Raw genomic sequence first — 10737 nt, 5'->3', positions numbered from 1 at the left:
CCCCGCCCATCTCTCCCTACCTCCGATCTCTTGGGAACATACAATCCTGCCGGTAGGAGTATGGGGAGTCCCTGGCTGTATACTCAGAGGTCCAGGTGGGAAAGGGCATGTTAACTGCCTTCTGGAGTCTGAGGCATGCCACCTCCTTGCCATTAAAAAGGTGGAGGGCACACCCTATCCTCCTCCAGGGTTGGTAGTAATAGGGCATCCTGGCGTTTGGTGTCTGGGGGAAACACATTGCCATGAAGAGTCAAGGGGGAACCTGGCCTTGCTCTTTAGGGTTGGGGGGTGGGGGACATGGTCCTGACGTGGGGAGCTCTGGTTCATTCATTCATTCAGTAGATATTTATTGATCACGTGTCAAGCATGCTGCCCAGGATACAGGGTCCCTCCCTGCCTTGGTGGAGACACGCATGAGCCTAGTGGTGGAGGTGGGCACTAACTAATCAAATCATCTCATATGATTGTAAAATGGGTGAAAAGAAGTGTATGCTACTCTCTATCCATATACAGGGCTTGTCACATCTCTGCATCTTTGTATAATTCATTCTCCTGCCGCCTCAGAATCCCAAATTCCTTCAGTTTTTTCGAAAGACTTCCCCGAAGAGGCCAAACACGTCGGGATAGGACTCCGGGACGTCTCGGAATTGTTTAGGTGCCCCCCGCTTAGGTGCTGGGATCCAGGGTACAAAGAGAAGACTAGGAAGAGGAAGCGAGGTTAGAGTTCGGGCCTCCTCTTTCCCAAGCAAGAAGCCGTGGGCCGGGCTCCTGGCGGTCTCGCCTTCTGTTAGGCTGCGGACAGTGGGCAAGGTAGTAAGGCAAGGAGCCCTGGCTGTAGTGGAGTTTAAGATACCAAGAGGGCTCTAGGAGTCCCACCTGCGATTTGTCAGTAGAACAAATTGGAAACATCTCCTGACTGCATTTCTGGGCAGAGCTTCAGAATGGTCCACCACGGGCTTGGCAGACAAAGACTACGGCGGGCGGGACTTTGAGTGGGAAGACCTTGGCGTTGATCCCGGGCCTGCTTTAGATGATTTGCGGCGGGGGACGGGACATCAGGCGGGCTCGCCTTCTGGTTGGCTGAGGCTGGAGGTGGGCGGACTTTAGGAGGGAAGGGCGTGTCAGTTCCTCCCAGCTGGAGGCGGTATTTAGGCTTTCCGGGCAGAAGTGAGATTCTGCACCTGTACCGGCTACACTCTGTTGACTCCCGCACTTTATTCTCGGCTGAGTTGGGGTCTTCCCTGCAGAGGTGCGCGATGCAGAGGTGCGCGATGCACAGGCTGCAGGTGGTGCTGCACCACCTAAAAGCCCAGACTGTTCCGGCCAGGCAGCTTCAGGTCTGGAGTGGCGCGCAGCAGGTGTCGGCCGATGATGTGGTGGTGGTGCACGGACGGCGTACGGCCATTACCCGAGGGGGCCGCGGCGGCTTCAAGGTGAGGCCATGGGTCTGGGCACCGGGGCGGCCCGGGGTGGGTAGGGTTCTGGCTCTTCTGCTCGGTTCCCCTCGACGCCGGAGGTGGCTCCGCGCCGGAACTGTGACTGCTCTGTCTCTCTGGAGTGGGAACGGGGAGAGCGTGTGTCGTGACACTTCGTGCACCGCGGGGCAGGGGATCACCGCTGCGGCTCTTCCCGCTGCAGGACACCACTCCCGACGAACTTCTCTCGGCCGTCTTGACTGCGGTTCTCCAGGATGTCAAGCTGAGCCCGACCCAACTGGGAGACATCTGCGTAGGTGAGCACTCTACCCAGGCTCTGCGCTCGATCCTCTTACCCTTCCCATCCTGCCAAAGCCCTCCTCAAACACCTCCCCACCCGCCAGGCACTTTCCAGGTGTTTTCACTGAGAAAAATGTTTATGGGCCAAGCTGTTGAATTTGTCTCGTTAGGGCTAGACTCCGTCTCCGCCTCCACGCACTTTCTGTGCCCCTCCAAGCACATTCTACATGTGAACTATGATACAAAGCCAAGGGCTCTCAAGTGACAGCAATACCAAGGCACTTGGCACAGGGGTTTGAGGATACCCTAGGAGACAGGAGACTATAGGATTCTCTATCGATTCTGACACCCTGACAGAAGGAGCATCAAAAACCATCTAATCCAATCCCTCACAGATAAGCTGAGGTCTGGGGAATTTGCAGCAGAGCAAATTGGACCTGAATACCAGGGCTCTTGACCTTCAGTCCAGTTCTTTCTCTCCATCTGTAGTCTTCTAGCCTCAAAACATAACAACATAATGTGGTGAGAATCTTATCAAGTACTGTAGGTGCCACCCCTAGGTGGGGAATCACTGCTCCACCTAAGGAGCAACAGCAAAGATTGGTGGACACTCAGGGGTAGGTGTGCATTTTCAGAAACTCATTTCCCTGATAGAACCAGTTCCTTACACTTCAAGCTGAGCATTGCATTCTTTCCCTGTTACCTTTAAAGGCAGGCCAGCTGCCCAGTGGGTGCTGATTTGGAACGGCAGGGTGCATGGACAAGGGAACTTGGGACCTTGCTCCAGACCTTGAAATTCCAGAGCCTCAGTGAGCCTCCTGAGGGCTCGTGTTTCGGAAGAAAGATCTGGACTATCCCCTCTCTGGTATTCACAGCAGTACCTTAATGTCCAGACCACCACCTGACACTAAATAAAAGTTTGTTGTCCACAGGAAATGTGCTTCAGCCAGGGGCTGGGGCAATGATGGCCCGAATCGCCCAGTTTCTGAGGTAAACTTTTCTGGTTCTAGCTCTGGGTTGGCCATTTTGACTCTTAGTTGGGCTCAGGCCTCAGGGAATTCAGACTGTGGGTGAGAGACCATCAGGTTGGACACCAGACCTGGAGACAGCCACAGTCCTCTCCACTCACTCTCATGACCTTCACCTTTGCTCTAATTTGAAGAGATGAAGTGTTACCTGGCACTGAGCCAAAAGGCCTTTAAAACTGGAGCAAAAGGTCTCTATGACCTGATTTTTAGCCACAGTCAGCTTGTTGCTTTGCTTTTTGTGAAGTACGAGATAAACTCTGTTCTCTTTCTCCAGGTAATCAACTTAGTAGAGTAAGAGGATCCTCGTGGCCTAATCAGCCTTCTCTTGCCTTTGGGCTCTATTTGGCCTTAGTTGAGGAGAATTGCAGGATGGAGAAAGGCATGTGCTTGTGGGACGCTGGGGAGCAAGTGTCTGTAGAGTTGGGGTCTGCCCAGTATGGATCTGGCCTGAAGTGGGGTCAGGGCTGCTGGGTTTGTTCCTCTGGACTTTGCACCCCCTGATGGGGCATTCATATTGGCCAGGAACACAGCCCTGCTTTCTATGAGAGCCTGGCACAGGGGAGGGGGCTAACTCTGTGGTCTCATCTTCTGTTTCAGTGACATCCCAGAGACTGTACCTTTGTTCACTGTCAATAGACAGTGTTCTTCGGGGCTCCAGGCAGTGATCAGCATAGCTAGTAAGTTGTAACTGGATGGGTGCCTATCGCTACAGCCTGGCCTTGGTCTTGGCTCCGTGAATTTGGGTCAGCAAAATCAATATCTACTGGGCAAGCAATAAGTATTTCTGAGAGGACTCTAACTACAGGAAGAGAAGGAGAACCTCTTGCTGCTACCCCCAGCCTTTTCTGGATACTTCTGGGTCTTCCCTCTCTGAGAACTTAGAGACCAGGTGGGGAAGAGGCTCCCCTATTCCCAGGACAGACTGTTGAAGGATGTTTATGAAATGCTTTTGTTGCAGGTGGCATCAGAAATGGGTATTATGACATTGGCATGGCTTGTGGGTAAGAATTTCTTTCTGCCAGTACTAACCAGCTTGTAACAAGAAAACTAATGTTCACCTCCTGAGTTCTCAGAGGCCATGATTTCAGGGTTCTGCCTCCTTTAGGATTAGCCCTTTTAGGCAGCTGGCTAGGCGAGGTTTCTTACAAATTCAGCTTAGAAAGAGCCCCCAGCTCTGGCTTCTCAGAAATTGCACTAATGCAATCACACATCTCAGCACTAATGGAGAAACGAAGTTGGCTTTTAAAAGCTTTGTGATAGGCTGGAAAATGTGGGCAAGCATTATGAGAAAATATAGGTCTTAGGTTTCTTTCTGTGGCCCCAACTGATTCACGATCCTGCTGAGACAGAAGATGCAGTTTTGGTTCCCTAAAGCCAGGAACAGCTGTCTACTGTATAACTAGTTTACTCTTTTTGTTAGGCTGTCTGGCCCCTTGTCTCCCCACCCTGGTACCAAGGTGGAAACTTCTGGCTGCCTACTGGTTTCTGAGGAGCATGGTCAGATCTGTGGTGGTTTGGTCACTGTCAGCTGCGGCTCCATCTTCGGCTGCAGCATATGGAGCTGCAGAAGTTGTATTGGACAGTGCCTTTGGAAAGGTACAGGGCACTGGGGCACAGGCTCAGGCAGGCACATGGTGCTGGGCAGGCAGGCCAGGTGAAGACTTTGGCAGGCCCGGGACGGTGGGGCAAGGTGAGCAGCTCACAACCTGCTCTTTGATCGAGCTCTCATGTCCCTTTAGCTTAGTGGGGGAGGCGGGGTATGAATAACTGGAGGAAAAGGCTGGAGCCTTCATGAGTTTCTTAGAGGGCATCTGAGGTCCCCAAACAGGTTAAAGACCATGTTACTAGGGTATTAAAGGTCTGGGCCAGGACTGTCCCCATCACAGGCCGACTGTCCCCCGTAGGCTTTGATCATGAAAAGTAACCCTGGGCATCCTATTTGGGAGTGGGCTTTGGGGCCAGACTACCTAAATTTGGATCCTGGCCGAGTGGCCGTGGACAAGTTACTCAGCCTCTCTGGGCCTCAGTGTCCTCATCTATAAAATGGAAATGACTACCTTAGCCATGTTGTAGTTGAAAAGATTAAATGGAGTGATAATAACAGCTAACACTCTAGGGTATGTATCATGTGACTGTTTGAAGCATTTTAATACCTGAAAAGATTTTGAAATAACACTGGACATATGAAAAGCATTTGGTCAAGGTTTTGTTATCATCCCTTGAGGCCTTACATTCCCCCACCTCCTCAAAGCCCTTTTTGACCACATAAACTGAGATCTCACCTTCCTCACAGCTCGTAGCACCTCCTTGTCTATGCAGGTCACATGGCTCTTTGATCTGCAGCTTTTAAAATATTTGTCTCTTCTCTGAATTTGTGGTCCCTGAGGGCAGTGCCTAGGCTTGTTGGATGTATTTCCCCCTCTGTGGCTGAACACTAGGCTGATGGGCTACAGGAACAGCTTTGTTAGGTCCCTGCCCAGGGGTGTGGACTGTGCAGTGCTCTGTCCTGAGATAGGGTGGAGGTAGAGTTGGGGCTCAGCAGCCCTGTACCCCTAGCTCTGCTTTGCTAGCCAGTGCCCTGCCTGGGGCTCCCTGGCTATTAACCAGCACTCGCCAGATACACAGCTATCCCTGGGGGAGTCTTGCTGTTTACTGCCACCTCCTTTCCCTCCTCCTCCTCAGGGTGGAGTCCATGACCCTGGGTGACAGAATGAACGTTGGAAATATTACTTCACACTTGGAGAAGAAGAACGCCAGAGATTGCCTGATTCCTATGGGGTCAGTGTCCAGCTGTAGCTTTGTGTGCATGTGCCTCCTTGGCTCCCTGGCCTCCTGCTTTCGGGCTTGGTCTGTTCTGCAGCGGCTCAAAGAATGAGAATTGATGCTGCCCCTTTCCTGAGGTCCCACCATGGGGGGCTCAGTCACACAGGGATGATGGCAGCTACACTCTGAAGCCTTGGAGGCCTAGAAAGTTGGTTACCAAACATGTTGGTGAGGGAACTTGGGCCCTGTCAGACGCAACATCGAAAGTGTGTTGTGTTTGCTGCCGGTGTCACTGAGCTTCTGGCCCTCTCCCAGGGTCTGTGGGCAAGGAGTCTGGCTCCACTTGAGGCTGGGAGAGGGGCCCTGACTGCCTCCACATCTAGTGACTGTATTTCCAGGGGAAGCCTGAAAGCTAGAAGCCCAGGCTGGAAAGCTTAGCTGTGGCTCTTGGCTCCTGGTGAGGGTCAGCTCCAGCCACAGTGAGCAGAAGGACTGGGTGTGGCCTTCCTGGAAGGGACTTGGGAGTCCTAACCTCTCACGTTGAAGCAGTTTTCCTGAGGTGTAGGAGAAGCTGGCCAAGAAAGACCAGTTAGTGCCACCAGCCTACCCTCATTGTCTCCTCTTCTGGTCTCTGCCGTAGAAGCTTCTTAAGATCTGGGTGACTCTGTCTGTGCCTTGAGTCTTCACTATTGTCTGTGTGGCACGGACTGGCCCTCCCGTCCTTCACTGCCTACAGGCTCAGGGCCCAGAGTTCCGAGCACAACTCCACAGCCTGGCCAGTCCCCAGGCTGTGAGGCTTCTCCTACAGTTTGTTGTCTGTCTTCTAGGATCACCTCGGAGAACGTAGCTGAGCGGTTTGGCATTTCACGGGAGAAGCAGGATAGCTTTGCTCTGGCTTCCCAGCAAAAGTGAGTGCTCCATGGGGCGGGGTATTTGAGGGGTAGGGGAACGAGGCTTCTAGGATGACCTCAGTGGTCTCAGGTGGAGCTGTCCTTAGGCTACAGCAGGGCAGCTTGTGCCTCCCAGGACGGAGAGGTGAGCAGGGGCCAGGGCCACCGTGCATTGTTAGCACTTCCCTGTCCTACCACTGTTTGTTCGCCGTTGAGTGTCTTCTCCCTAGTGGGCCTCGGTTTCCTCTTCTATTCACTGGTGGGTCGGGGGTGGGTATGGGGAAGGTGTAATGAAGGCCAGGTGTCTTCTCTAACTGCTGTGGCCCGGTGATTAGACATGGTATAGCCACAGGCTCCTCTGGGTGGCCTGGAGTGTGGGGCCAGCACTGCTGGGGACCCTGGCATCCAGTTTCTGGACCACTCCTGCATCTGGGGTAGCATCCTGAGATAGGGGCTGGGGATGACAGCAGAGGAATCCCAGGGGCTCAGGCCTCTGGGCAGGAGCAGGCTGAAGTTAGCAAGCCCCAGCTGTGCAGAGAGAGGACAGCAAAGGAAGAGTGTCATATCCGGCCAGGTGGGCTTCTCTGAGGCAGTGGTTCTTAGCCACTTGGGGTTAAGTAACCATTTGAGAATTTGATGAAAGCTGTGGGTTCCTCCCATGAAAATGCCCTGGGTACATAACATTGTGCATATGATTACAAGGATCACCCTAAATGCCTTGGGATTTTACACTTTCAATATTAAGCTCCATGAGTAGTTTGTCATTTTAAATAAGCAAAAACTAAGGAACAGATGAAGAAGAGCTGTTGGGATCAAACAGAAAAGTTGGTAGAACCCAGCACAAATGTCCATGGGGTTCCATCCTCAGTTTGGCATGGAGAGCTGACAGGCTTAGTCTCTCTTGGGTATGGGCTCAGAGGGGAGCCACCACCCCATGCTTCTTCCTTCCAGTCCAGGTTGGGGTTGGCCGGGATAGGAAGGTCTGAGGCTGATGGTGAAGACCTTTACGCCTCCCACTGGTAGTGGGGAACCTACGCTAGTCCCTCAGAGGTCCCCCAAGGCAAGTGTGTCCCAGCATTTGGCAGTCTGAGCTCGTGGGCAGAGGGTGGAGGCAGCAGAGGGACCCGAGGAAGGAAGGGAACTCCAAGAGAGCCTGAGCCTGGCTGTCTATCTGCTGGCAGGGCTGCCAGAGCCCAGAGCAAGGGCTGTTTCCAAGCTGAGATTGTGCCTGTGACCACCACAGTCTGCGATGACAAGGGCACCGAGAGGAGTATTACCGTGACCGAGGATGAGGGCATCCGCCCCAACACCAGCATGGAGGCTCTGGCCAAACTGAAGCCTGCCTTCAAGGAGGGCGGCTCTACCACGGCTGGTGAGACTGGGCTGTGGGAGGCGAGAGGAAGGAGCTGTGTCCATGCTGGGCATTCTCTGGGAGTCTGGAGCCACCAGGCAAGGTGGACATGGGAAGGCCGGACCTGTTCAGCCCTGCTCTGAGGTCTCCTTACCCCTGTGATTTGCCTCTAGGAAACTCTAGCCAGGTGAGTGATGGGGCAGCTGCCATCCTAATGGCCCGGAGGTCCAAGGCAGAAGAGTTGGGCCTTCCCATCCTTGGGTTGCTGAGGTCCTATGCAGTGGTCGGGGTCCCGCCTGACATCATGGGCATTGGACCTGCCTATGCCATCCCTGTAGCCTTGCAAAAAGCAGGTAAGGCGGCTCCTTCAAACCCTCAATCTAGATCCCGCTTCTGCCTCTCATGCTGTCGCCAGAGGCGGGTGGTCCTGTGGGTACTACAGAGTAAAGGTGGGGCAGACTAGCACCCCTGCCCCCACCCCTTCCTGCCCACAGCTGGGACCCTGTCCTCAGGAACAGAGATAAGATACTCCAGTCAGGCTACAGGCCAGGTGTGGGGTAGGGCCTTGGGGGACTGAAAGGCCTACTAAGGGTGAGGAGCCACTGGGTCAGCTCAGGTCCTTCACTGTTGCCCACAGGGCTGACACAGAGTGACGTGGACATTTTTGAGATCAATGAGGCCTTTGCAAGCCAGGTGAGCCTTTGTTTCTCAGCACGGCCTGGGCCGCCCAGTTGGAGCCCGTGGTACAGGGGAGGGAGCTACAGCTGGTGCTCTGCCTTCCTTCAGGTGGTCTACTGTGTGGAGAAGCTGGGCCTCCCCCTGGAGAAGGTGAACCCCCTGGGGGGTGCTGTGGCCCTGGGCCACCCCCTGGGCTGCACTGGGGCTCGACAGGTCATCACGCTGCTGAATGAGCTGAGACGCCGCCAGAAGCAGTAAGGCTGGTCCCCACGGGGTGTCGTGGGAGGCGTCCCAGCCGGGGCACCTGAGGGGACAGGGGGACGTACACACATGCTCTGAGGATGCAGGGGTGTGACCCCGTTTTCCGAGGGCCAACCGTGAAGGGGACCCTGGCCTGCAGTAGGCACCAAGCGTGTGCCTAGGTGGGCACCCAGGGGACGGATGCCCGTACATTGTGCCTTCTGCATCCATGAAGGCCTTGGTCTGTCCACCTCAGCCTGATCTGGGAGAGCTCAGGTGGGCGGGGGGCTCTGTCCTCTGTTGCCTTCACCCAGCCAGCACAGTGTCGCTTCCACAGGGCATATGGGGTGGTGTCTATGTGCGTGGGGACTGGAATGGGAGCCGCTGCGGTCTTCGAATACCCTGGACACTGAGCGAGGTGCTACCCAGACAGTCCTGCCCCAGTGGACAGAAAGCAACACTATGGAGACGATGCCACATGGGAAAATTCAGCACTGCTAGTGGGCCTCATCGATGAGCAGCAAGCTTAGTAAATGTGGATTCGCTTCTCTTGGTGGCTGTGGTTTATCCCAGGGGCCAGTTCTCGCCATGCTGGTCTTGCCTCTGCTCGATCTGAGTACTGCTTCTTAATTGCCATGGTCTTCACGGTAGTGTGACTTGTCCTTTATATTAGCTCTGAGGCCATCACATGCAGGGCCCAGGTTGAGACCAGTGCCCTGGAAGCGGGGGATCCCCCATCCCAGGAGCGGCTCACAGGTCCTCCAGTGTGTGCCATGATTCTTTAGCTCTAGGCCATGTTTATTTCCAAAGCTGGGAGGCCGAGGCAGAGCCTCAGAGGTGGTACAGTGACACATATCTCTCGTCATAAGAGCCTTGGCCACGGAGCCGCAGGGTGCAGGCCTTCTCACCCAGCACACCTTCCACTACCAGCGTGGACTCGTACAGCTCCCTGCTCCTGTGGGCCATTGGGGCTGAGGTTAGGAGGACACCGGGGCCTGTGGGCAGTGACGGGGAGGTTGGAAGGGGCTGTACCTGGCAGTGAAGAGAATCTGCAGGGTAACAGAGGTTGGGGGTGCATTGACCGGTCGCGCCTCCAGCACTCCACTGCTTGGGGAGACCCCGAAGGCCACAGGGTCCTTGTCTGGCTCCTGCTGGCCTGCACCGAGGGTAAGGGAGCACACTCAAGGGCAGGCAGCTCCAGGTGCTGCCCTAGGAAGTTCTCTCCCCCCATCTCTGGAGGGCAGCCACGGAGATCACTTAGGATTGGGAACTGGCCACCTCTGCAGGGATTCCCAGGTGGTACCAGCCCTGGGGAGCCAGCCTGCAGGGACAGGGCACAGAGGCCCTTTCCTGGGGCTCCTGGCCCAGCCACACAGTGGGGCATGACATACCCATCAGCACAGTCCAGTAGCTCCGGCAGCTGCTCAGGTTCATCAGGTACACCTCCCGGACCCGCCCCTCGTTCACAAAGCAGGTCCCAAAGTCCACCCAGCTAGTGGAGAGCTGCAGCTCGGGCACGGCCACAGTGGCCCGCAGGGGCACCACCTATGGGGACAGAGCCTTTAACTTGATGGGGACCGGGCGACCTTGCCCACTCCTGCTGGGCTCTGAGCCAGGGTCTCAGGGACACATGGGCCCTGCTGACTCTGAATAGTGACATTTCTGAGGAGCACACAAGTAGCACCATGGTGGGTGGAAGGGGGCCGGCACCGCCATCTAAAGCCAGAGGCTGCTTGCGGGATTCTGTGCAAATAGAGGTTCCGGGAAGATGCCATCTGCGCCCCCCGCCACTCTTGCCCTCATCAAGCTCTGGTTTCTGCTCCATGGTCAAGCAGCCTTCCTCCCCGCTCCCACAGGGTCCCCAAGGCCCAGCCCTGTGTTCCTTGGGCACTGGGCTATCCTGCCTTTTCTCTTAATGTCAGGCCCCGCCATACATACCTAATCACCTCAGCCTCCCCAACTGCTGGGTGCCAGCAGCTCAGTACCAAGCTCGAGGGCCTGCCTGGCTCTAGCGCTCAGATCCTTCCTTCTGCCTCTCTGGAATCCATCCCCTAGGTCATTCTTCCATGTTC

At 55.2% G+C, this 10737-nt stretch overlaps 2 protein-coding genes across 2 annotated transcripts in view; one reads left to right on the top strand and one right to left on the bottom strand.

Annotated features, from left to right (window-relative positions):
- The first annotated feature begins 1109 nt into the window (after window positions 1-1109).
- On the top strand, window positions 1110-9214 carry ACAA1 (acetyl-CoA acyltransferase 1). Its single transcript, XM_006910779.3, has 12 exons — window positions 1110-1433; window positions 1639-1732; window positions 2648-2705; window positions 3341-3420; window positions 3702-3744; window positions 5426-5521; window positions 6334-6414; window positions 7578-7768; window positions 7921-8100; window positions 8385-8440; window positions 8534-8679; window positions 9003-9214. Exons 1-12 carry the CDS (start codon window positions 1257-1259, stop codon window positions 9076-9078), a joined length of 1278 nt encoding a protein of 425 aa, XP_006910841.1. The 5' UTR covers window positions 1110-1256; the 3' UTR covers window positions 9079-9214.
- A 79-nt stretch (window positions 9215-9293) lies between these two features.
- LOC102894476 (deleted in lung and esophageal cancer protein 1) overlaps window positions 9294-10737 on the bottom strand; it is a 31276-nt gene continuing 29832 nt past the window's right edge. The window contains exons 28-30 of the mRNA XM_025046040.1: window positions 10057-10210; window positions 9698-9821; window positions 9294-9620 (exon numbers count right to left, since the gene is read on the bottom strand). Coding sequence (XP_024901808.1) covers window positions 9497-9620; window positions 9698-9821; window positions 10057-10210 — 402 coding nt within the window. The 3' untranslated portion in view covers window positions 9294-9496. The remainder of the gene's footprint in view (window positions 9621-9697; window positions 9822-10056; window positions 10211-10737) is intronic.

The sequence above is a fragment of the Pteropus alecto genome, unplaced genomic scaffold (genome assembly GCF_000325575.1).
Source record: "Pteropus alecto unplaced genomic scaffold, ASM32557v1 scaffold354, whole genome shotgun sequence".
In the NCBI taxonomy this organism is placed as follows: domain Eukaryota; kingdom Metazoa; phylum Chordata; class Mammalia; order Chiroptera; family Pteropodidae; genus Pteropus; species Pteropus alecto.
Note: the sequence above shows the minus strand (reverse complement) of the source record. Positions and strands in the feature narration are given on the sequence as shown.

Coding starts and splice junctions, on each gene's coding strand:
- ACAA1 (XM_006910779.3), top strand. CDS start 1,257: ATGCAGAGGTGCGCGATGCACAGGCTGCAGGTGGTGCTGCACCACCTA. Junction 1,733..2,647: donor ACTGGGAGACATCTGCGTAG/GTGAGCACTCTA, acceptor TGTTGTCCACAG/GAAATGTGCTTCAGCCAGGG. Junction 6,415..7,577: donor GCTCTGGCTTCCCAGCAAAA/GTGAGTGCTCCA, acceptor ATCTGCTGGCAG/GGCTGCCAGAGCCCAGAGCA.